Here is a 27,317-nt window from a genome sequence, read left to right on the forward strand (position 1 = left end):
GAGTTTAGTCTGTTACTGTTATTTTTACAATTTCTTCTTGGAGCAACTGTAACCCACATTATTTCCTTTGGGATTAATAAAGTATTCTGATTCTGATTGTTTCAGGATGACCTGCCATTATCCAATGACAGATCTGCTTACCTGTATCTTTTGCTCTTTTCTCCTCCTCTTCTTTTCTCTTTTTTCTAAACTGAGCACCTGATGGCTTTGAACTTTTCTTGTCCATCTTCCATTGGTTTTTTGCACTACAGTATTTGCACTACAGTATGAACACCCATCCCCCAACCGGAGGATCACCACAACATAACATAAAGTTCACAGATTCACTTTGTCTTGGGTGTATTTCTGGGATTTCGCACAAAACAGGATTCAAATCATGAATACTTAGTCGGCTTGGATTTACAACATTATGAATGAAATGTGCTCTATTTGGAAGCAGCCAATTTAAAATTATAAATTTTAAATTGTTATTGATCCCTTTACCCCTAGTCATAAAGTGTATATTTATTTTCTTACTCTTCTTATTTTTATTGTTTGTTTACTTGCACTGCTGTAACTGGAGCCTCGTCGTTTCGTCTCTCTATATACTGTACTGTATGTAGCGGAGATGACAATAAAGTTTACTTTGACTTCAGCAGCGAGCAGGTGCACCGAGGGCTCTCGCCCTCACTTTTTGTGTATAATAGGGTGACCATATTTTGATTTCCAAAAAAGAGGACACTTGGCTCAGTCATGAAGAACTTGCTTAAAGAAACATAAAATCAGCCCGGGCATTTTGACTAGAGACCAGCCCACCAGGTATTATAGGAAAAACCATGAAGCCTTTGAATGAAAACAAATGCAGTTGTAATGTACACTGTCTTGTTGGTATATGTATGATGTCTATACATTTTACATCAGATAAAAACTGGTTGTAAGATTCAGATAATTATTTATTAAAAGCGAGACATTTTAAATGAGAATAAGAAAGAAAAGTATTTCTTTGTGCCCCCCTTTCCCTTTTAATGCCCTACCTGGCCCCCCAGCAAAACTTTGCTAGACCCGCCCCTGCACAGTTACCAGCTGTCAGCTACGTAGAAAAGGATCCTGGTGTTATTTGTCTCTCAGAAACTGTTCATAACTTCCCTTCAACTCATTCATGTCACCTAAAAGTTAAACCTCTTTCTCCATCACCAGTTCAGCTCTGATGATTCAGTAAGGACATCTCCTGGTTTCATCTGCATGTTTCCCTCTCACCAGATAACCAAACCGACATCATGACCAGCAGCTTTTACATCTGCTGGCATCAGTCCAGCTATGGTTGGCAGGAGGGAAATTTCTTTTGCAGTTCGTCTGAAAGAAGGACTTGCGTTTTGGGATCTTTTACACCGCAGTCAGCTGAGACTGAAGAAGTCACTTGGATGAGTGAAGTCACTTATTGGATGAGTGACTAAACGTTTCTCCCACAAAACAATACGTCCAGATGAACAGAATCAACTTTTGGAGATAAGGAGAAAAGGCACTGCCGTAAATGCCGGTGTAGAAAATTAATTGCCACTGAAAAGAGGCGGCTGGCTTGACTGCGGTTCACAACTGACGGCTCACTTGACCGCGGTCCAAATGCTCTGGCATGACATCAGGGCAGCATGAGTACGAGCAACTTTTTGTTGCAGATGCCCGTGATGCCGCCCCCACCACGATGCCGCCCTGGGCAACCGCCCATCTCGCCCCTTTAAAAAACCGCTACTGGATCTCACTAAGTGTGACCTCCTGCAAGGGTGTGTGTGTGTGTGTGTCTCCTCCTCGTTTAGCACTAATCCTCATTTCAATCAGCTCAGCCATCCATGCAAGAAGTCACGCTACAGTTTCTTTGATCCGGATTGTTTCCTCCAGCCATGATTCGGGTTTCTGCACCGATGTTTGTGCTGCTGCTGTTTGTGGTGAGTCCTTCTGAGCGGCTGCACACTGGCGTGGAAACACGTTTGTGGAGTTTTTTTTTTGTCTTTTTTTGCACTCATAGCTGTATACGTAGCTTCTTTAACATAGCTGCTGTAACCTCCTTTTAACTTATTAATATTTAGTTAACAAATGATACTTTGTTAACACTTTCATTTTGTGGAGTCAATTGTAAAATTCCGTCATTGAGTAAACTGAGCTAGGTCGAGTTTTCACTTGCTATGTTTCGAGGGATTATGGACTGCTCTGCTTCTAACTCTCAGGGGTCAAACCCTGTTCGATCTGCACTCCAAAACACTAATATTATTTAAACTACTTTTTCTAATCCACATGTAACAGCTGTAGGCTATGTTGGTTTTCACAGGCCGAAAAACGGCGGTCACTGAACTGACTGGTGTAGTTAACAGTGTAGTTAAGACTAACTAACACCTCAGAACAAAACCTGTTTTTCTGTTTCTGTGAGAATGTTTACTAGTACTTTAAGGACTGCAGTAACTGAAGCTGCAACAGCTCAGCTGCAACTTTTAGAGAAAAAATAAAATTGTTCACGAGCTGGTTGAAACAATAATTCAGGCCAGTATTTTAACACTGTGGGGCTATATCAGGTTTTAATTGAAATAGTATTAATTTAAAAAAGAATTAATAGATTAGGATAGAATGGAATGGAAGATATTGATATTTCTGGATGTCTACTACAGAAAATAAATAAATGAACAATGCGGTCAGCATGTCTGCACCTGTTTGTTCAAGGTCTGCTGTAGTCAAACTTTCAAGCAGTGTTTTAAATTCAAGCATGAAGCTAAGTTATTTAACTAAAAATACACTAACTTTGTGTGTTTAGTGCTTTTCACTAACTTGCCCTTTGACTGGGATGTCAACATTCAGCTCTATTTCTTTGAATGTCCATTACATCGGCCGACTGTCTCACATTAAGTGGAGAAAAGCAGTGAGGAATGAATGCCTTACAAGAGAGGAAGTGGGGGCAGGCTGTAAGCAAACATTCATGTTGATCTTTGATGTGCAGACCTGCAACTGAAAACCTCTCGTGGACTTAACAGAAGTAACAATTTCTTTACCAACCAAAACTCAATCTATGCGTCAAACATGTTGACCTGGGAGGGAGAGGGGGGGGGGAGTGAGTGTGTGAGAGAGAGAGAGAGAACAACACATCTAAGAGCACAGAAGCAGGTACAACAGGCAAATTAAAACCTCACAGAATCTCAGACGATATAATGACAGTGACTCATCGACACAAGTTAGAGCAGGTTATAGGCTGTGACTGCGTTACATTCACACAGGTGTCTGCTTCTTCTCACTTCTGTGTGTTTGAACCTCTGATCACTTTAAGAGGGTGTGATGATGGGCTATTTTAAAAAAACGTTAATGTAGCATCGCTGCACCTATAAACAGGTGCAAACTGCACAAGAATATGTGAATTTTGGATTTCTAAAGGACACACTGAAAAATAGAAAAATCTGCAGATCATAAATCAGTCCATAAACTCTCCCTACAGTTCTTATGATGTCAGTCAATCTATTGTCATGAGTACTCCAATTACCTGTTTCTCTGTTTGTCATTTAAGAAACTCACAGTTGAATCTTAGTTAATGTCATGGGGAAAACTTTCAGAGGGAATCCTGAAAACAGACTTTTGAGCTATCATCAATAAAACCAGTTTTTCATGCTCTGCTTACAGTCAGCATACATGACTGTTAACCTGTTATTAAATTTTACGTGACACTTAAATAAAGCAGTCACTGCTTGCCTTGCTTGTCCTGACCCAACATCTTTGATTAAAACACTTGCTGATTGTTAAAGGTAGTGAATTGTGATTATGTTCCTGTCACAACTTTTTTGAAAAATGCTGCTGGCATCAAATTTAAAAGGAATTCATCTAATAATGAATTAGAAAACTGAAAAAAAAAAAAAGATTTCTCCCATGATGAGAGATAATTAATAAACCAGTTAACTGTATGTAGCTGAGATTCTGTTAAAAAATTCTTCATATAAACATCTGTTTTGTTACAGCTGCAGGCTGTCGCTGTGCTGATGGCCAACTCTGAACACAGTTCACCTAAAAAGCGAAGAATGTGCATTTTCCCTACGATGGTGATGGAAAATAGAGATTACACTAATTTAGACTACATTACCAAAGTAAGTTACTGTTTCCCAACTTTAATTTTTTGTGCTAACTCTAAAGCAAAATAAAGCAGGAAGAAGCAGCTCATTGTAGTAAGTAATTTCCATGTTGTACTATATATGAAAACAGTCATTTTGAAGTTCTTCTTCTTCTCTGTGCCCTTCCTAAATGACCAATCTCCTCGCTCTATATCTAAGAGAGAGTCTAGATACCCTATAGGGGAAGATCATTTCAGTCCCTTGTATCAACAAGTGCCTTCTTTGTGTCAGTTCTCAGAGCTCAGCTGGCCATAGGTGAGGTTTGTGAAATCGCAATAATAATTGGAAAATGTGGTGTGCCATTTTTTCTTTTTTTTTTCTAGTTAGCTGCCATAAACTGATTGACTGTACTAACTTTTTGATTTTCAAAAACAAATAATGTTTAATAGCCATTAGATGGACAAATAGATGGTGGTCTGCCAACCCTGAAGCATTTATCTATGCGCTATTCTGTGTGTTTCAGGTTTACTCAGAATATGAAAATGTTACCTACTCCCTGACAGGTGTTGGGGCAGACAAGTACCCCTTCAATGTGTTTGTGAGCAACCCTCATACTGGAGACATACGTTTGACCCAAGTTCTCGACAGGGAATTCATCGACTATTATTCTGTTAGTGATTCTGTTCTATTGTACCTTGTTATTGCATTCATAAGATTTAACACTTTTTCCTTTATGTGTTAAATGTTGAAATATTTAGCAACAATTTGCTAAACTCTTTAATAAACTTTAATTTATTGCCACTTTACTATCAAATGTAACTCTTGATTTTAATTTGTTTGGAAGACACAAACACAAACTCTGACACAAACTTTTACTTGAACTCAAGGATCAACTACCTTCACAGAGCATGATTATAATGTATGAATTCCTAAATATGTATTACATTCAATACATTTTTTTATTCTGATGAAATGATAAAAAAACAAAAACAGGATAAGGTCAATTTATATTGAAATGGTCAAAGGTAAAGTTCACAATACCATCACATCAGAACTGTACCCCCCCCCCAAACATGTTTACACTGAGTAGGAGATGCTCTGTATCTCATTGTACAGCTGTATAATGACAATAAAGGCATTCTATTCTATTCTATTCTAATATTCTGCAAGTTTTTTTTAACTGACCATTGATCCACTCCATAACTCATGTGTCTCATATGTGACCATATCTCACATTTAGTCTCATAGTTGGTTTCACTAATATTTGATGCTCACCAAAGCAGCTCCTTCAAAGTCTACACTATATTTGTTCTATGAGTCTGAAAAGACATGGATATAAACTGCAGTTTCGCTGGTGGTAGAAACCCCTACTACAGACACTTTTTTGTTTTAGTTTATGATAGGATATATGAGAAAGACAAGATAGTTTAAGTTGTTTTCTTCCACATTTCAGCTAACGCTTGTAATTAAGTTTGCTAATGGCACGATTACAGAAGAAAGGGATTGGTACCGTTACCGGATTATAGATGAGAATGACAACGCTCCAGTGTTTGGGCAAATAAACCCTGGTGAAGTTGATGAGCTCAGTCCTGCAGGTCAGTGGTATAAATCCCATCATAAAATGCATGGAGATGTAATACTACATGATTTCTTAATGAATTAAAGAAAGCATTGTGGCTTTGTATTTGCAGGGTGATCAAATTTTTACAATGACCTGCTAAAGGTGATAGCATAAAAAACATTGAGTTATCATGTAAGGGTAAATGCAGTCTAGAGTTAACAAATGTGTCTGAATTCTTATATAGTTAATTTTATATTTGTAAGAATCTATAAAAGCCTCTAAAAGTTTGTCCAGTATATTGAGTAAATAGTGTTACAGATGACTTAAACTTTTACAAGTTAAAGCTCTAGTGGAAAGTAAGTCATTGTTTTACATCACAAGAAAACAAACAATGCCATTTAATGCCATTCTTTTTGTTTGTTTTAAGTTTTATGACTGTTTCATTTCATGCTGTTTTTGAGGTAGTTTTGTGATGAAAGTAACAGCAACTGATGCTGATGAACCATGGAATTTAAATTCTATGATTTCCTACACCATCATAAATCTGAATCCACCTGATGATATGTTTTACATTAACAGAGATGATGGTTCCATCTTTGTTAAAAAGCCTCTTCTGGAGAGAGAGGTATGATTAGATAAAAAAAAATGTAATGCATCTCTTTCATTCAACAAGGTGTTAGAGCAAAGTGGTTGCAGCACATTCTGTTCAATCTATTTATGTAGCACCAAATTAAGTATCACAAGCACTCAAGTTAATGTGCAGGGTCAGCAATAATATGCAACTCTGTTGATGATAGAGAATGAGTTAACCTTTTGATCAGCAAACCGCAACCATAACAGTGAATTCACCCCAATGTGTCCCTTTTACAAATTTGTCTGAGAGTCTAACTTTGGACAGCCCACACATTTCTTCAGTTGCTCTTATGGTCTTGTAATATACAGCATACAATCTTCTGATTTCAGAAATGTGGTCAGTACAATCTGACTGTAAGAGGCCAAGACCTAAAAGGTTTTCCAGAAGGAAACACTGGAACAGGCAATGTTACTATAAACATCCGTGATGTGAACAACAACCTCCCCACACTGGAAAAAGAGCAGGTACTTCTCTTCCTCAGAGTCTTCTATATTAACATGATATACTTTGTGTTCAATATGTTAGAATATGTTTCCAAAGGCCTTTTTATATGATTTCAGTGATTTGAAGAAATAACACGTTAAGTGTCATAAAAAATGTTGAAATAATTATTAAGTGTTCCACTGCAGTATGAAGGAAGCATTGAGGAGAACATACAAGGTGTGGAGGTGATGAGGATCCAAGCAGAGGACCTAGATCTGAAGGCCACAGACAACTGGGAAGCTGTCTTTAATATTGTCAGAGGCAATGAAGGCGGGTATTTCAGCATTAAAACAGACCCCAACACCAACGAGGGCATCTTAATGCTTGATGAGGTACAGCAGACTAAATTTCAAAGAAATTATGTGTTGTTATGCAGTCTGTTGTGGGATGCATTTAGTAAATGCTGGCAGGATGCCCCTTACATGAGGACATATACACTCATAATACATGACATACTTATATTTACACGATCCACCATTTCAGTTTTATTCTTTATGTCTGCCATTTCACAGCCTGTGGATTATGAGAATGTGAAGAACTTTGTATTGGGGTTAACTGTAAGGAACAAGGCCCCACCTTTTTCTGGAGGATCATCATGGCAATGGGGGGGAGAATATAAAATCTATCCCATCAAAATCAATGTAAAGAATCAGCCCGAGGGGCCACATTTTGATCCCAAAGTCAAAGCTATAGCCATCTTCAAAAAAGACAACTCCTTCAACATTACAGATGTTGTTGCTAGCAATCCTGCAATAGATCAAGATACTGGAGAACTGGCTGAGAATGTCAGGTCAGTGCATACACATGAAACAAGAATTACATGTTATCTTCTCTTCCTAGGTACAATAATAACTGGTTTGTGGCCTATCTCTGATGTAGGTATGCCAAAGGCTCAGACCCAGATAACTGGTTGACTATTGACCCAGAGACAGCTGAGATCAAACTCAACAGGATACCTGACAGGGAGTCTCCATACCTGGTCAATGGGACATATTTTGCTAAAATACTCTGCATTACAAAAGGTACAGCATGAATGCTATTAGCCTGTCTCTGAAGAAAGGAAAAACCAAAAAAACTCAAAAGAAAGTGATGAATTATATATTATTATTTCTGTTTTTACATCACAGACACACCTGCTAAAACAGCTACTGGTACCATAGCCATCCGGTTGGACAATTTTAATGACCACTGCCCTATCGTGACCAGTGACATCAAGACTATGTGCACCACTGAGAATTCTGTTATTGTGAATGCTAACAATGAGGATGCATATCCTAATGGACCTCCTTTTAAGTTTGAGATTATCCCAGAAAATACTAAAGGAAAATGGCACATGGAGAATCTAAATGGTGAGGAAATGACTTCCAATCATTTCAAATGTATCTAATTAAATATACAATAGAATAAATACAATAAAAAAATCTAATACATGTATACATAAATGCATGATATGTTGGAATTTAGTTTATCAACTTATATTTCTGTTTTCCACATTTTGTAAAGCAAATTTACTTCAGTTATTTTTACAAATAAGAGGTTATATTCTTAAACTACCAGTAGACTACCAAAAAGTCGTGGTATTTCCTCTTTGTGTTTTGTTCTGTTCTGATTTAATGCACAATGGTGTCCCACCAGTTGGTCTTGTTAAGCTTACACTATTTTACAGAGTGACATATTTCCTATAATGAACTACATGTGCCTTCTCAAATCCCCATTTTGCTCAATGACCTGCAAATTGTATGCGTAGCATTCTCTACCTTAGAGTCCTGTTGAAAAAAGTTGCCAAAAAAAGAAGAAATCCACATAGCTGATGTGGGCCAGAGTAACTTAGCCCTGATTAGCTATCCTCCTGCAGGTCTGCCTGAATATTAAAAACAGAACCAATAACATCTTGTCTAGCATGCAAACTACACCAGTCTGTTGTCAAAAACCAGAAGTTCATCCACAATATTAATGCAAACAATATGAAAATGCTGCCAGCTGCACCGGTTAGCGGATGCAAACAAACGATGATAGAAGCTTTATCACAAAGAATGCCTATTGATATATAAGGAGAGATTGCCTTTACTTTGGCTGGTGTTAGTTGGTGTCTGTTTTTAGATTTCACTTGGTAAGCACTGCTTACCTTGCTTGCTCAGATAATAATTCCCTATTATCAGGCTGAACCATTGCTAATGTTGTGCTGTTAAAGGGTGGGGGTTTTCCCATGATGAGCATTTCTTCCTTACACTCTCTTTTCACTTCCCATGTGCCCCCAACAAGCGGGATGATAACTTTTGTGTTTTCTTCCTCCCCACCATCACCATGTGCTGCTCATAGGCGATCATCCGATTGCTGGCGTTCTCTCTAATACTGTAGGCTCTTTGCTGTAGAATTTCAAACATCCTGAGACCCTGTGAATTTGTGTTATGTAAATAAAACTGATTTCAAATGAATTTAATTCTATTTAATTTAATCTGTAAGATTGTCATTTCAGGAATAATATGTATTCATTCTGTACATGTGTAACATCTCTGTGTGGTTTCTGACAGATACTGCAGCTATCTTGCAGGCTCAGGACTCCATGTGGCCGGGTATCTATGAGGTGGAACTGGTGATTAAAGATCAGCAGGGAAAGGCCTGCCCAGAACCACAGAGAGTCTGGGTTCGAGTATGCACGTGTGAGGATGGAGTCGTGTGTGGAAAATGGGATGGCAATAATCAGCCAGTCAAAAGAGTGCAATTAGGACCTGCAAGTATTGGGATAATGGTGGTGCTGCCACTGCTGTGTAAGTGTTACATGATTATTCTATTTCACAAAAGAAACAATTGAGTTTTTGTTAAACCTCAGATCCACTGACCAATGTGATGCTTCAGTCAGTGAAAAACTGCAGTAAGAACACTAGCAATACTGGAAGGAGAGATAATGTTTCCCCTATATTAGCTTCTTTTCATCAGCTCCCTGTTAAATCCAGATTTTTATTTCAAATCTTTCTCACATACAAGGTCTTGAATATTTCGCTATTAGGTGATAGGGCATCACCTAATAGCATCATATTAACCTAACAGATGACTTTGCTCTCAGACTGCAAGTTTACTTGTTGTTACTAGAATTTCTTAAAGTAGAATGGTGAGACAACTTTCAGCTTTCTGTTGTCTAACCACCTAACTGTTTGGCTTGGGGAAGCATACACTGTAAAAAAAAAAAATCCTAAAAAAACAGTAAAATTCCGGCAGCTGGGGCGCCAAAATAATACCAGAAAATAACAGAAAATAACTTACAGTTATAATACGGTTATTTTCAGTAATGACAATACAGTTTGTTGCCCTAATTTTACATGAGACTTTACGTTTTTCAAGTGCTTTTAAACATTAAATTAGGAACATTTTAATGTGATTAAACAATGAAATTACCTATAAACAAGGTCAATGAATGCGGCAATATGAATAATAATACTTAAATTAAATGTTTCTATTTCACAAAAGAAACAATTGACTTTTTGTTAAACCTCAGATCCACTGACCAATGTGATGCTACACTTTTGACAGTAAATACCAAATGTGTTAGCACATCTTAATTACTGGTAAAGAAATGTAGCACCCAACTCAAGTAGCTCTGGATTAACCCTCGGTTAAAGTGGTGATAGTACTATGAGTGGGGCCCTGGGTACGTTACTTAAATTTATTGGTAAACAGGAGAAACGATAACTAACCAGTTTTAACCTTTTTACTTAGAAATCTTAATGTTGGCGGTGCCTCCACTTAGTGAAAATAATGAGTTCTGTTTAATCTTCACCAAGAATAATGAATTTATCTAACATGTTAAACCTCTTTTTTACCTTTTTAGTAACCCTTATCACTTATAAACTCTGTAAATAATAATTATGACACACACAAAACTTTAAATTCAAATTGTAAGATTTAGTCAAAATAAAATATGATTTAAATAAATAAAAAAATACAATATTCCAAGTATTGAAGTGTTTCCTTACAATTCAATTGAAGGTTTTTTCCCTCTTCACAATTCACAGTCAATGTTTCAGAAACAACACATTTATCCAAAATATTCCCATGGAGTTCAGTTCAATTTTTGTAACCTTTGTGAACTCATTCACTGAAACCGTTGCAGGCCTGATCGTTGCTCGGGCTCGTTGGACCAGAAAACACACAAATGGCCGCTTCACTTGATAAACAAGCAAAAACAAACGCACGTGCTCAGGTCTACTCACAAATCCTTTGGGCTAAGTGCAAGGGCAAGCTGAGGGGCAGGCTCGGTTGGTGACCATGCGGCCTCCACTCGGCAACGTGGTTGGAATTAGCGGCATACCCGGGCTGCTGAGTACACTGGGACAAACACACGGAAATCCTATCCACAGCAGAAGGGTCCAGAGAATTCCTCTCGGTCCACTGTGCATTAGAAATTACTATTTAGTTCCATAGAGTAATCTGTAGCTTACATACTCGGCATACATAGCTATTACAGGCGCTAAAATGCTAACATGCTAACTCGCGATTAGCATCATACATTTTAAGTACTTATACATTCCGTTTAAGCTCAATGCTAACTCCATATTCAGTACTCACTCATCACAGGGTAAAACAGTCCATAACAGGAACGTAGACTCTGCATCCACGGCTATTATTTTACTTTTCTCCTGTTAGCTCTGGTACACAACCTCCTCCGGTAGCGTGCTGCTGCCGACTCTCACTAGCTTAGTGTTTTTTTTCCTTCCACCTCGCTTAGATCCCGCCTTCCTTACGTCTGATTGGACAATAGGTTTACATCAACCAATGGGATAAAAGAAAATACAAGATTGACAACCCAAAATGAACTTGTAAAAGAACTTGCAGCAAATACAAAGTTTTCCTTGTTTCACATTAGATAACAACCCTTTGGTTTTCTTGTAACTTATAACTCCATGAACACTTAAATTATGATTGACTTCTATTTATTGTGATTTTAAACACGTTTTTAATGCATTTGAACTCTTTTTTTGTCTTTTAAACACATATGAAATATTTACAATAAAGTCTCTACATGACAATATTTATATCCTTTTAACCTGTAGGGTCTAAAATAGATATTTGAGACCAGGTTACACCCTCCCCGTCTAAAACATTTAGATGTCCTCATCTAACTCGGGATTTTAGACTTAGGCTCAGAGTAATGCCTTAGGTGTTTAGAGCGTTTTACATGATGGTTTTTATCTCTGGTGCTACTGAGGTTCAACTGTATAACCATGCCTTGGTGTACAATAGTCACAGGTTCCTCAGACTGCGTTCCAGGTTTGTCATAGGTCAAACGGATTACTGGTTTCACCTCTCGCTTTGACTTTCGAGTTTTAGGTCTTGTGGGAGTCCTCAACTCGACCTCGGTGTCTGCAGCCGTATCACTGGTATCTCCTTCCACATTTGATGGCTGGCATTCCTCTTCATGATAACTTTCAGAAGGTCCTTCCTCCAATTCCGGTTCACTTTCAGATGAGAGGGAATTATCAGAGGGAAGAGGTTTTGTGTTAGGTCTGTCGGGTCTAAATTCATGTCTCTGAATATGGTCACTGGTAATGGTGGGGTACTTGTAGACATACTCATTCTCAGATTCGGAGTCTGGCAAGACATCAGATAATCGATCTCCTTGGTCCCGTATCTGACGTCTGCTGGCATGACGTCGTCTGGTAACTGGTGTTCTTACTCTTTCAGGTGAAACTGAGTTATCTGCGATTCTGACAAGATAACCGATTGGTAGCAGATGGTCTCTGTGTAGAGTTTTGACACCTCCAGATCCTTGTTCCGGTTTTACCTTGTACACAGGTAGGTTCGGCAGTTGTGCGATGACAATGTAAGGTATTGACTTCCATCGGTCTTTCAGTTTGTGTTTACCAGTAAGGCCAACATTTCTTATCAGGACTCTGTCTCCTTCTTGTAATGGCTGATCTCTTACTCTTTGGTCATAACGTGACTTGTTCCTCAAATGATTCTTTGTTGCATTCTCAGTAGCTAGATGGTATGCTTGCTTGAGTTCTTTCCTCATCTTGTCGACGTACTGCAGGTGAGTCATCTCCGCGTCATCTTCAAGAACAGCACCAAAGCAGATGTCAATGGGTAATCTGGCATTACGTCCAAACATTAAATAGTATGGCGAATATCCAGTAGACTCATTTTTTGAGCAGTTATAGGCATGTACTAACTGGCTGATGTGCTGACTCCAGTTTTGTTTCTGTACATTTTCAAGAGTTCCAAGCATTGATAGCAAGGTTCTGTTGAAACGTTCTGGCTGGGCATCTCCTTGCGGATGATATGGTGAAGTACGTGATTTTCGGATACCTAACATAGACAAGAGCTCTTTGATAAGGCGGCTTTCAAAGTCTCGACCTTGATCTGAGTGTATCCGGGCAGGTAATCCGTAATGCACAAAGTATTTCTCCCATAATACTTTCGCAACTGTGACTGACTTTTGGTCTTTTGTAGGGAAGGCTTGGGCGTACCTTGTGTAATGATCAGTCACTACTAATACATTAGCAACTCCTTTGTTATCTGGTTCAATCTGAAGAAAGTCAATACAGACTAGATCTAAAGGACCGTTGCTAGTGATTTGACTGAGTGGAGACGACCGTTGTGGGAGAGTTTTGCGAGAGACACAACGTCCACACGTTTTGATGTACTGGTCCACATCAGCATTCATGCGTGGCCAATAGAAACGGTCTTTGAGGAGTTCTGTTGTCTTCTCAACTCCTAGATGTCCACATTCATCATGTAGTGATCTCATTACACTTGTTCTGTATCGATCTGGTAAAACCAGTTGTTTGTGAACTGTGCCATTGGCCAGTTTTCTCTGTCGATATAGTATTTTGTCTCTCAGTTCAAGTTTCCTGCTCTCACGACTTAACAAAGACATGTCAGGTGGTGCATTTTTGGTTGTGATAAGTTGCTTTCCAGTTTGGATGGCTTGTTTGACTGGTCCAATGACCGGGTCCAGATCTTGAGCAACTTGTAAGTCTGTAGGAGTCAACTGATCTTCCAAAGTTGCTTTTAGGCTTACTGGAAGGACATAAGCTTCTGGAATCACCGATGTAGGAACTCCAAGTTGGTCTACTAGCCTGACAGGGGACTTAGTAGCTTCATAGATAGATTCCTTTTTACAGATGGCTTTTATGGCAGATTGTGGAACATCTGTCCATTCAGTGTCATTGGTGTGTTGTCGGGACAATAGATCTGCGTCTATGTTGTGACGACCAGGACGATATTGGATGTTGAAATCGTACGTGGCTAAAGCTGCAAGCCAACGATGTCCAACAGCATTTAGCTTTGCAGTTGTCAACACGTAGGTTAGGGGATTGTTGTCGGTTCTAACCGTGAACTTAGCTCCATAAAGATAGTCATGAAATTTATCCACGACTGCCCACTTTAGTGCTAAGAACTCAAGTTGATGGACCGGATAGTTTCGTTCTGAGTCACTGATCCTTCGGCTAGCAAAAGCAACAGGCTTAAGGCCCTCAGGGTACTCTTGATTGAGCACGGCCCCTAAACCGTTCAGGCTAGCGTCCACATGTAGGACATAAGGTTTGGTGGAATCTGCAAATGCCAAAACAGGGGCATTGGTCAGACATTCAATGATTTTTCTGAATGCGTCTTGACAGGACTGGTCCCATCGCTCTTTGAACGGCTCAGAAGGTTTGAGGTAGGTTTTGGTTGGGTCTTTGGTTTGAGCTCGCTTGTTTTTCTGAGTAGGTGGATAACCTTTGGTAAGCTCAGTTAATGGGCGGACAATGCTTGAATAATTTGCAATAAATCTGCGATAATACCCACAGAAACCAAGGAATGAGCGAAGGGTTTTCAGATCTGTTGGCTCTGGCCAGTTCCTGACAACCTCTACTTTTTCGGGATCGGTGGCTATACCATCTTTTGAGACAATATGACCAACATATTTGACTTGGGACTGACAGAACTGACATTTGTCAAGCGACAATTTCAGACCAAACTCCTCAAGGCGATCTAAGACTTTAAGGAGACGTTGCTCATGCTCTTCAAGTGTTCTACCAAAGACGATTATGTCATCAAGGTACACTAGGACTTGGAGAAGGTGCATATCACCCACTGCCTTTTCCATGAGCCGCTGAAAAGTGGCTGGGGCTCCTGTGATGCCTTGTGGCATTCGTTCAAATTGATAGAACCCCAGAGGGCAGATAAATGCAGTCTTTTCCTTATCTTGCTCGGACATGGCAATTTGGTAGTACCCACTCCTAAGATCGAGGACAGAGAACCATTTGCTGCCTGTAAGACAATCTAAGGCGTCATCAATACGAGGGATGGTATACTGGTCGGGGATCGTACGACTGTTCAAAGTTCTGTAGTCGATGCAGATTCTGATGGAACCATTCTTTTTGCGCACTACAACAATAGGTGATGCGAATGGGCTTCGAGACTCTTTGATAATGCCTGCAGCTAACAACTGCTGTAGGTGTTGTCGTACATCATCAATATCAGCCGGAGCTAAACGACGTGAACGCTCTCTGAAGGGGGTAGAGTTGCTAAGGCGGATGTTATGTTCTACGTCTTTAGCTAATCCAACATCCCATTCATCTAGAGAGAAAACATTACGTCTCTGAGCTAGCTTTTGCTGTAGTCTTTTCTTCCACTCTGTCGGAGCAGGAGAGTCACCAAAATCAAAGAGTTCGGGAGCTACGGGACTAGCTTCAGACTCTAAAACTTTAGGATCGGTGACTACGTCTACTGCATGCATCTCGGCAATGACTGTGCCGACTTGGATAGAGGTAGGTTTCTCTGACTCATTCTGTAATAGAACGATGAAACTGTTCTCATCCATGTCACTTTCACGGAGAACACCTGGCTGGACCAACACGCCGGATGGGAGTTGGGGCATGGCAGGTGCTTCAACCAAAACAACATCTTGGGGTTTAGTTCTTTTCTGCTCTACTTTACACGTGGCATAACATTTTTTCCCGGGAGCAATGGTAAGTGGCCCTGGACCTTGCCATTTCACTTGCCCTATGGGATCGTTGGCTGCATGGGACGTTAAGGACTGAGTTTGGATTTTGTCATAAACTGCCTGTATTCTCATGGAGCTGACTTTGTTTTCACTACCGCTATCTCTGCACAGCTGAAATAGGCGGCTGAACAGAAAAGCGTTGGTACCAACCACTACAGGGGTTTCATGACCTTGTGGGGGCTCAGGACAGACGAGAGCGAGGACGTTAAGAGGACCCTTGACACCTGCTACATCCTCAGGGAACTCTATCTCTACCACTACATACCCATGGTAAGGATAGGACTCAGCTGATAGGCCCCAGATGGCTAGATTGGAAATGGGCTGTATAGGGACTGTTGGTATGTTGGCTCTATACCAATCCTCAAAGATAATGGTCACTGTTGACCCTGAATCCATAAGACCATGGCATGAGATGTTATTGACCTTGATAGGAGCTATGGATGATGGACCAATAAGACCTTCCGGTATGTTGACACTTTGAGTTGGAACATTGGTAGTATTAACTCGAGCAACACACTGATCTTGAGTGTCTGTACTTTGACTTTGTCCATGTGGGCTTCCATGCACTTGATGAATAAGCTTTTTGATCACCTTTTGAGCATTCTCCGGAGCTGTACATTTGTTTGCAAAATGGCCATTTTCTCCACATCTGTAGCAGAAATTTTCTGACTCTTTACTACTCTTTGGCTTAAAGGTAGATGATTTTGGACTGAAGTCTGCTTTGAACTTAGAATAGTGGCCTCTCTCTTTTGCATAATGTTGTGGCTTTACTGACATTACACTTAACTGGGTTTTCAGCTCTTTGACTTCTTTTCTTAACTGTTGCACTTCGTTGCTTGTGTCTGATTTCTCTTTTTTCTTTTCTCTGGACATCTTTTTGTGGCTTGACTCTGTAGAATGAGACTGCTTGTTCAGCTCTTTCAGCTTTTCTTTTAGCTCTTGAATTTCGGACTGAAAATCATGTTGCTGACAGTCTTTGGAGTCTGTTTCACTTGCTACTTGCACTGCATGCACGTGCTGTCTCTGTGCTGGTTTTTTGAGTTTTTGTCTTGCAGCTTCACGCTCCTCTTCTTCTCGAATTTCTTTCAGTAGGCTTAAAAATGTTGGAGGATCACTTCGCTTATCTCTTAGACCTAGCTGAAGCAGCATTAAGTCTGATTCAGTGGCACCTTTAATGAGTTGCTCTAGCCTTGCTTTGTTGGCTTCGTCCACTTGTAGGCCTCCTTTTTGCACTACTTTGTTCAGTAATCTTTCCAGTCTCAGTAAAAAGTTAGACAAGCACTCACCTTGTCTTTGATGCATAGCTCTGAATGTGAGATACAATTCCTCACCGGATTCTGAGGTTCCAAAGGTACTTTCCAATGCCTGTAAGTAATCCATATGGTTTGCCATGGGATTAGACATGCGTACTGCTTGAATGATCTCCAGCGCTGGCCCTTTGAGACTCTCAATAATCCTTCTGCGTTTCTCCTTATCTGAGCACTCATACTCATCAGTCATGAACTTTACTTGTTCTAACCAGCTGTCCAAATTGTCTTCACCAGGTGGAGTAGGGTGGACTCCAGAGAAGATTCTAAAACGACGGTATAAATTGCTTTCATTGGGCTTGGACTGCAAAACATCACCTACCGCCCGAATGATTGACTCAGGGTTGCTGTTCCATGAGGTGCTAGGATCACATAATCTTTTAACATCCTCCAATGTTTTCCCTTCATCGCGTAGAAATCTGTCCAACTTCTCTGTGAATAGATTGGAGATTGTTTCTTGTTCTGCAACAACTATTTTCCATTTACGGCCTTCTTTAAGGTTGATCACCTCTGGCGGAACTTTGGTAGGATCGACTACCTCACGGCATTCACATAACATGGTCAGGGTTTGATTATTGGCATCAAACATTTTTCCTCTTACTCTTACCTTGCCCAAGGTTTTTACTTGTTCGAGTGTTTCTTCTACTGTGGATATTTCCTCCTCTTCAGACACTCCAATAACTAGAATGGCATGTGCCTGATCAAGCCCTTCACCTCTGCACCAATTTGCAAGATTTGGTTGTGAAACATTACTTTTAGTGGCCATAGTTTTAACAAGTTACTTTGTAGGGGGAAGAAAAGAAATTAATTGAAGTTACTTTTTAGGACCAGTGTTACTCTTAGATACTTTTGAGATTACAGCAGATTTACTTATAACTTAAAATTGATATAAAACAACAAAACAATCCCAGCGGTGCCTCCAAATGTGTAGCACCCAACTCAAGTAGCTCTGGATTAACCCTCGGTTAAAGTGGTGATAGTACTATGAGTGGGGCCCTGGGTACGTTACTTAAATTTATTGGTAAACAGGAGAAACGATAACTAACCAGTTTTAACCTTTTTACTTAGAAATCTTAATGTTGGCGGTGCCTCCACTTAGTGAAAATAATGAGTTCTGTTTAATCTTCACCAAGAATAATGAATTTATCTAACATGTTAAACCTCTTTTTTACCTTTTTAGTAACCCTTATCACTTATAAACTCTGTAAATAATAATTATGACACACACAAAACTTTAAATTCAAATTGTAAGATTTAGTCAAAATAAAATATGATTTAAATAAATAAAAAAATACAATATTCCAAGTATTGAAGTGTTTCCTTACAATTCAATTGAAGGTTTTTTCCCTCTTCACAATTCACAGTCAAATGTTCAGAAACAACACATTTATCCAAAATATTCCCATGGAGTTCAGTTCAATTTTTGTAACCTTTGTGAACTCATTCACTGAAACCGTTGCAGGCCTGATCGTTGCTCGGGCTCGTTGGACCAGAAAACACACAAATGGCCGCTTCACTTGATAAACAAGCAAAAACAAACGCACGTGCTCAGGTCTACTCACAAATCCTTTGGGCTAAGTGCAAGGGCAAGCTGAGGGGCAGGCTCGGTTGGTGACCATGCGGCCTCCACTCGGCAACGTGGTTGGAATTAGCGGCATACCCGGGCTGCTGAGTACACTGGGACAAACACACGGAAATCCTATCCACAGCAGAAGGGTCCAGAGAATTCCTCTCGGTCCACTGTGCATTAGAAATTACTATTTAGTTCCATAGAGTAATCTGTAGCTTACATACTCGGCATACATAGCTATTACAGGCGCTAAAATGCTAACATGCTAACTCGCGATTAGCATCATACATTTTAAGTACTTATACATTCCGTTTAAGCTCAATGCTAACTCCATATTCAGTACTCACTCATCACAGGGTAAAACAGTCCATAACAGGAACGTAGACTCTGCATCCACGGCTATTATTTTACTTTTCTCCTGTTAGCTCTGGTACACAACCTCCTCCGGTAGCGTGCTGCTGCCGACTCTCACTAGCTTAGTGTTTTTTTTCCTTCCACCTCGCTTAGATCCCGCCTTCCTTACGTCTGATTGGACAATAGGTTTACATCAACCAATGGGATAAAAGAAAATACAAGATTGACAACCCAAAATGAACTTGTAAAAGAACTTGCAGCAAATACAAAGTTTTCCTTGTTTCACATTAGATAACAACCCTTTGGTTTTCTTGTAACTTATAACTCCATGAACACTTAAATTATGATTGACTTCTATTTATTGTGATTTTAAACACGTTTTTAATGCATTTGAACTCTTTTTTTGTCTTTTAAACACATATGAAATATTTACAATAAAGTCTCTACATGACAATATTTATATCCTTTTAACCTGTAGGGTCTAAAATAGATATTTGAGACCAGGTTACAGAAATTTTTAGGTTCCACCCTTTCCTTGTTGTAAGAAACCCATCGATCCATCCATCTTCTGTCAGATGCCCGAACCACCTCAACTGGCTCCTTTCGATGTGGAGGAGAAGCGGCTGTATTCTGAGCCCCTCCCGGATGACTGAACTCACCCAAACTCTAAGGGAGAGGCCAGCAACCCTTTGGAGGAAGCCCATTTCTGCTTGTATCCACAATCTCGTTCTTTTGGTCACTACCCCACAGCTTGTGACCATAGGTGAGGGTAGAGACATAGACTGACCGGTAAATTGAGAGCTTCGCTTTTTCACGCAGCTCTCTCTTCACCACAACAAACAGGTCCGCATCACTGGAGTTGGAGCACCAATTTGTCCCTTCTCCTGTCACTCATGAATAAGACTCCAAGGCTACGTTCACACTGCAAGTCTTAATGCTCAGTTCCCATTTTTTGATCAAATCCGATTTTTTTTGTCTGCTTGTTCACATTACAAATAAAATGTGACAGCAAACGCGCTCTAGTGTGAACCCTCAAAGCGGCCCGCATGCACAAAAGAAGACGTCACACACAACGCGCTCTGTTTAGATCCAGATCAAACAATATTGCTTGACTGTTGGCCCTTAATATAAAGACTTGTTTCAGACTTTACGTTTCCCAATTTTGCTTTAAGTTATAAAGTTATTTTGTTATTTACATATGGCCTAATAATGATCCTTATTGCTGTTTTAGAGAGGAGCGGTGCTTCAAAGGATAGTTGCAGATTTCTGTCAGAATCTGCAGATTATACAGTACAAATAAAATGTTCACGTTTCTCCAATGCTGTCTTCCCAACAGTTTCACTAACATCTACACTGGATGGCCAGGAAGCGTTCGCGATGTCTTCTCGGGCGCTGATAATTGGCGTCTGTCTTGTGTCAGTGACATAAAAGACTGATTTAATGTGACATGACCATTCAAACAACAGTCGCTTTCTAAAACATCAGATATGTATCGGATTCAGTACCACATACCAAAGTGACCCAGATCGAATTTGAAAATATCGGATTTGTGCCGTTCACACTGTCATACCATGAACGGATATGGGTCGCACAGGGTCAAAAAAGTCGGATTTGATGCGCTTTTGCCTGCAGTGTGAACGTAGCCCAAGATACTTAAACTCCTCCACTTGGGGCAGGAACTCGTCCCCGACCCAGAGTGGGCGCTTTTCCTGCTGAGGACCATGGCCTCAGATTTGGAGGTGCTAATTCTCATTCCCACTGCTTCACACTCAGCTGCGAACCGTTCCAGTGCGAGCTGGAGGCCATCACCCGATGAAGCCAACAGAACCACATCATCCGCGAAAATGCAGAGATGAGATTCTGAGACCACCGAAGTGAAAGCCTTCCGCCACTTGGCTGTGCCTAGAAATTCTGTCCATAAAAATTATGAACAGAATCGGTGACAAAGGGCAGCCCTGGCAGAGCCCACCACCCACCAGGAACTAGTCCGACTTATTGCCCGCTATGTGGACCAAGCTCTTGCAATGGTTGTATAAGGGTTGAATGGCCCGTAGCAATGGGCCACACACCCCATACTCCTGGAGCATCCCCCACAGGACACTCCGAGGGACACGGTCGAATGACTTCTCCAAGTCCACAAAACACATGTAGACTCCCATGCACCTTCAAGGCAAACTCCCATGCACCCTCAAGTATCCTTGAGAGGGTAAAGAGCTGGTCCAGTGTTCCACGACCAGGACGAAAACCGCATTGTTCCTCCTGTATCCGAGGTTTGACTAACGGATGGACTCTCCTTTCCAGCACCCTGGCATAGACTTTCCCAGGGAGGCCAAGGAGTGTGATCCCCCTATAATTGGAACACACCCTCCGGTTCCCTTTCTTAAAGATGGGAACCGCCACCCTGGTCTGCCACTCCCGAGGTACCACCCCTGATTTCCATGCAACATTGTAGAGGCGTGTCAAACAGGACACCCCTACAACATCCAGACCCTTCATCAACTCAGTGCAGACCTCATCTACCCCAGGGGCTCTGCCACCAAGGAGTTGTTTAACTGCCTCAGTGACCTCGCCCCCGGAGATAGGCTGGTCATCCCCTTTGTCCCCAGACTCTGCTTCCTCCACGGAAGACGTGCCAGTGGGATTAAGGAGGTCCTCGAAGTATTCCTTCCACCGCCCCACAATTTTCTCAGTCGAAGTCAGCAGCGCTCCACCCGCCCTATATACAGTGCAGGTAGAGCACCGCTTTCCCTTCCTGAGTCGCCTGACAGTTTGCCAGAATTTCCATGAGGCAGTCTGAAATTCTTTGGCCTCTCCAAACTCTTTCCAAACCCAAGTTTTCCCTTCAGCCACTGCTTGAGCCGCGTTCTGCTTGGCCTGTCGGTACTTATCAGCTGCCTCAGAAGTCCCACAGGCTAACCAAGCCCGACAGGAGTCCTTCTTCAGTTTGGTAGATCCCTTCACCTCTGGTGTCTACCATCAGTTTCGGGGGGTTACTACCACGACAGGCACCAACCACACTGTGGCCGTAGCTCAGCTTGGCGGCTTCGGCAATGGAGGTGCTGAACATGGTCCATTCGCACTCAATGTCCCCAGTCTCCCTCAGAATCCTGTTGAAGCTCTGCCAGAGGTGTGCGTTGAAGATCTCGGGGACTGGGGCCTCTGCTAGGTGTTCCCAGCACACCCTCACTATACTTATAGGTGTGCCAGATCTGTCCAGTGTTCTTCCCTGCCACCTGATCCAACTCACCACCGGGTGGTGATCATTTGACAGCTCAGCCCTGCAGGTCTGGTGATGTGATTACAAAATCGACCTGCGGACTAGAGCGTCCTGGTGCCATTTGCACTTATGGACACTCTTATTTTCAAACATGGTGTTCATTATGGCCAAACTGTGGTTTGCACAGAAATCCAACAACAAAACACTGCTTGGGTTCAGATCCGGGGGGCCGTTCCTCCCAGTCACTCCCCTCCAGGTCTCACTGCCAATGCCCACATGAGCATTGAAGTCTCCCAGTATGACAACATAGTCCCCAGGCAGAGCATCCTCCAGCACCCCACCCAGGGAATCCAAGAAGGCTGAGTACTCTGAACTGTCACTCGGCGCATAAGCACAGGACCGGTTCCTCGACCCAAAGGCTCAGGGAACAAACCCTTTTGTCCACTGGGAGAAACCCTAACAGGCAGGCAGCAAGCTGAGTAGATGCTAGAATACCCACCCCAGCCTGCCGCCTCTCACCAGGGACAACTCCAGACTGAGACACAGTCTAGCCCCTCTCCAGGAGACTAGTTCCAGAGCCCAAGCCGTGCATTGACGTGAGCCCGACTATATCTAGCTGGTGCCTCTCAAAATCACTCACTAACTCAGGCTCCTTCCCCGCCATTGCATGCCCCAAATGCCAATCTTGGTAGCCGGGAATTGGTCCGCCAGGGCTTGTGCTCCTGGCCCGACACACAATGCACCTGACCCCTATGATGCCTCATGCGGGTGGTGGACCTGCAGGAAGATGGGCCCATGTCCCTTTTTCGGGCTGTGCCTGGCCAGGCCCCATGGACTAAGGCCCGGTCATCAGACGCTCGTCCTCGGGCACCCTCCTGGGGCCTGGCTCCGGGGGGGTCCCGGTAACCCTATCCCGGGCAGGGTGAACTGTTTCCTAGGTGTTTTTCTCATAGGGCTCTTCTGAATCGCTTTTTGTCTGGTCCGTCAACCAGGACCATTTTCCCATGGGAGGCAGGGGGGCAGGGGGCAGAAGCCCAACATAGCCCCTGAGATCCATGGGACACACAAACCCTTCCACCACAATAAGGTAGCAATTCGCGGAAGGGGTCCTGAGAAACCTCCGCAAGTCCTGAGAAAGCTTAGCAATAAAGTTTGCCATTCCAACATTCTGCTAAAAAATCCTTTGTAAATTTATGTCTTTAATTTTTTAATTAGAAGAAACATAACAAGTTGGTCATCCAACACCCAGCAAAAAATGGCGATCACATGTCTGTAGGGAGATGAACAACATGCAATATAAATCAAGGCATGGACAAAGGCAGAGGCACAGCCAAGCACAGGCCAATCAATCAAGGTTCAAGGTTCAAGGTTCTTTATTTGTCACATGCATAGTTATACAAGTATAACACACAGTGAAATGTATCCTGACACGCTCCTCGACATGTGCAAAAACATGGGGGGGGGGGGTAGAGGGATAACATTATAAATATATATATATAGTGTATACATTGGGTGAATGTGCAGTAGAAGCAGCAGCAGGTGAATTCTGTACATTAATATGAATAGACATCTGACTATTTTACAGAATGGACAATATAAACATATTTAAAGTTAAAGGAAGTTAAAGGAATTGAGTGTCTGGAGGAGAGTCTCAGTCAATTATAGATGATGTGAGATGGCGTGTGTGTGTGTGTGTGTGTGTGTGGGGGGGGGGGGGTGTTGGTTTAGGGCCCGGATGGCTTGAGGATAAAAGCTCTTCTTGAGTCTCTCTGTCCTTGCCCGGATGATGCGGAACCTTCTACCAGATTGTAGAAGTTGGAACAGTTTGTTGCCAGGATGGGACGGGTCCTTCAGTATCTGCGTTGCTCTAGTCCGGCATCTCCTGGTGTAGGTGTCCTGAAGTGGGGGGAGAGCAATCCTGCAGCAGCGTTCTGCTGTACGGATCACTCTCTGGAGAGCTTTTTGGTCCTTCACACAACTGTTCCCGAACCACGCTGTCATGTTCTGTGTGAGGATACTCTCCACAGCGCCTGTATAGAAGATCCTGAGGATCTTTGGAGAGACCCTGAACTTCCTTAGTTGTCGGAGGTGATACAGGCGCTGCCTAGCCTTCTTGGTCTGGACCTGAATGTGGGCAGCCCATGTCAGGTCTGAGGAGATGTGGACACCAAGATATTTGAAGGACTGCACCCTCTCCACTGGAGCTCCATTGATGAAAATGGGTTTGTAGTCTCTGTGCTGACTCCTTCTGAAGTCCACCACCAGCTCCTTGGTCTTGCTGACGTTCAGCTGGAGGTGGTTGTCCTGGCACCATGATGCCAAATTCTTCACTTCGTCCATGTAGGCCGCCTCATCGCTGTTGGAGATGGCACCCAACACCACTGTGTCGTCAGCAAACTTCACAATGGTGTTGGAGCCGTGGGTGGCCACACAGTCCGAAGTGTAGAGGGAGTAGAGCAGTGGCGAGAGGACACACCCCTGTGGTGCTCCTGTGTTGATGGTGATGCTGTTGGAGACACACCCACCCACCCTCACCACCTGAGTTCTGCCGGTGAGGAAGTCCAACACCCATGCACACAGACGGCTGTTGAGTCCCAGGTCCCTCAGCTTTGTGAACAGTCTGCTGGGCACTATTGTGTTAAACGCTGAACTGTAATCAACAAACAGCATTCTCACATAGTTACCCTGTTTCTTGTCCACGTGGCTGAGGGTGGTGTGCAGGACATGGGCGATGGCGTCTTCAGTGGATCAGCCAGTCAAATAAAATATAATCAACTATATTGTGTTGTAAATTTGCTTTTGACACACAAATGTGAAATAGTTTGCATAAACTAATGACATTACTGTTTTACCACAAGACCAAACCAGGTATTAATCTTATGCAGTCTGGAGCCATTGTTCACTACACCCACTAGTAATTAATTAAATTAATTAAACATAATCACATTAACTTCTTGTAAGAATTGAAATGCCTCCAAAACATAAAGAAGTCTCTGGTAATAGATTCAATTTGTGCATCTTAAAAACTGTGAAATAATGCCTCTCCATTAAACCACATTTTGAAACTTAAACTCTGTCTAAAACTTGTTTGTTTTCCAGGTTTTTTTCTGTTTCTGATCTTCTGCCACTATAAAAAAGCACTGAGAGATTTGTCCCCTGCAAATATGGTCAGGTTTAAAAATCCTTCAGCAACAGCCCCAGAATACACCACCCTTGCTGTGGCTACAGAAAGTCTGAATTCTGGGACAGTATTACACTCAGGTGATTGGCAAAGGCTCAACTGATGTCCAATGGAAGGAACTACGCGAAGGACAATTTGTTAGTTATTGTATTGAGGACTCAGGTTACTCTGCTGACTCTTTGCCTTTTGGAGTCAGACCGTTACCTTTAGTTTCTCAAAGACCTCAGACCAACGTTCAAGATTCTTGCAGGGTTGTACAGGAGCAAAATAAATAAATAAATAAATAAATAAAAGTACAAATACATTAAATAAATAAATAAATAAATAACCCTTCTAATAGCAAATTAATGGTGCATTCTGCCATGACCCCTTGGTTTGGTGTTTGATTCCTGTTATGAATTCTTCCTTAATATTTTTAGCCTAGATTCCTGTTTACAAACTTTTCTGTTTTGCTGTTTTACAGTTTAAAAAGTTATTTTTAAAGTTTAATGCTGTTAAAGTTTTGGTTTTTATCCATTGTGTTTTGGGATCCTTGATTTTATGGTTTCATTATTCTTATAGATTATGAGTCTTAGTTTTGGTAATATTGAGGTGCTTATTATTTTTACTTGGTGATTTCCAATGATAACTTTTAATTTAGTGTCACCCTGATTGTCCTGTTCTTTGCACCTGTCTGGCTCCTCGTGTTTCCTTTTTCAGTACTGTAAACCTTTCATAACTTTGCACTTCTGTTACCTTATTTACTTTTTGGAACTTATTATTCACAGTTAAAGCTTGCTTTTCCATTTAATCCCCTGCCTTCCATTTTCCTGTGCACAAAACAGTATAGTAATGCCTCTATCAATGATCAGACCTTAGCTGCGGTAAAGCAAAGTATGATAACCATGAGGGAAGGGATGACCACTATGAATTCAAGATAGGCAAATTAGGCCACATGGTCCTGGTAAAGGAGTAGAAGCCTGTCATCTACAGCACTGCCGTGCAGCAAATGCACTGCTTTGTCCAGCTAGAGGTATAGAACACTCTACAGTTGGTTAAAGCACCAGCCATTTGTATCCCTGCAGTTTCATTGAAAATGCTGAAGGATAGTCAGTATTCCTTGTTCAGAGAGGTACAATCCATAGGGCTTTCGGGATCGAGGCCTGATTACGCTCTACAGGTCTAAAATTATAATGACTAATAAATTTGATATTAAATATAGTTGGTCTGTAGGGGTTTGGATACATGCTGCCACAACAGCTTGAAAACAAGAGGTCTCAAGTGTTCAAGTGAGCTGAGAACCTTTTGTTTGAGCACTCAGAAACTATTCAGTCACTCCCGATTTCGTATGGATGGCCACTTTCTTCAGGATGGAAATCATTCATCACAGGATTAAAGCAATAATTCAGATCAACTTACTGATTTACATCCTTCACTCTAAGGAGCAAAGCCAGTGGAATAAAACCAATGAAACTAGTCCCTCCACAGTAACAGAACCCACACCACAGGGGTTGGTGTGATTTTTCATTTAATAACTCACCTCTCCCAAGTTTTACTGGGTCTGCTCTTTCCTCATATATGCACTGCATTATGTTCAGTAAAGTGGGTATGATTGATGGTTTAGATCAATGTATTTAATGAAACTTTTGTACTATGTGTGTTTTGTACCAACAAAAGACATTAAAATCCACGAGTTCACGGGACTTTAGTGCTTATGTGTGTGTGTGTGTCTGTGTGTTTTAATGTCATTGGGTTTCTAAATCGTCCCAGATGGGTAGTGTTATTAAGTTTGTGCATTTTCTTTGTTCAGTACAGATAAAACAGTTGTGGGTGATTTTAGCCTTCACATGGATCCTGAAAATGACAGCCTCAACACTGTTTCTAATTCTCCATTAGGCTAACTTTACTTCTTGTCACGACAACCCAGCAGTTTCAGTTTTTAATGTTTTGTCATTTTGTATTATGGTTTGAGTCCACCTTGTTAGTTCAAAAT

General features: G+C 41.5%; 1 protein-coding gene across 1 annotated transcript; it reads left to right on the forward strand.

The window, feature by feature from the left end:
• Nucleotides 1–1,755: 1,755 nt before the first annotated feature.
• Nucleotides 1,756–27,027, forward strand: LOC102078996 (desmoglein-2-like). The gene is made up of 12 exons (XM_005459182.4): nucleotides 1,756–1,919; nucleotides 3,963–4,088; nucleotides 4,576–4,722; nucleotides 5,506–5,647; nucleotides 6,075–6,238; nucleotides 6,577–6,711; nucleotides 6,877–7,062; nucleotides 7,243–7,520; nucleotides 7,610–7,752; nucleotides 7,858–8,079; nucleotides 9,262–9,498; nucleotides 25,264–27,027. Exons 1-12 carry the CDS (start codon nucleotides 1,875–1,877, stop codon nucleotides 25,446–25,448), a joined length of 2,010 nt encoding a protein of 669 aa, XP_005459239.1. The 5' UTR covers nucleotides 1,756–1,874; the 3' UTR covers nucleotides 25,449–27,027.
• The last annotated feature ends 290 nt before the right edge of the window (nucleotides 27,028–27,317 follow it).

This window comes from Oreochromis niloticus, linkage group LG23 (assembly GCF_001858045.2).
Source record: "Oreochromis niloticus isolate F11D_XX linkage group LG23, O_niloticus_UMD_NMBU, whole genome shotgun sequence".
Classification (NCBI taxonomy): domain Eukaryota; kingdom Metazoa; phylum Chordata; class Actinopteri; order Cichliformes; family Cichlidae; genus Oreochromis; species Oreochromis niloticus.

Bases quoted from the DNA above. Each gene is read 5' to 3' on its own strand.
- LOC102078996 (XM_005459182.4), top strand. From the start codon at position 1,875: ATGATTCGGGTTTCTGCACCGATGTTTGTGCTGCTGCTGTTTGTG. The intron at 4,089-4,575 runs GTAAGTTACTGT...TGTGTGTTTCAG, and splicing joins ATTTAGACTACATTACCAAA to GTTTACTCAGAATATGAAAA. The intron at 7,753-7,857 runs GTACAGCATGAA...TTTACATCACAG, and splicing joins AATACTCTGCATTACAAAAG to ACACACCTGCTAAAACAGCT.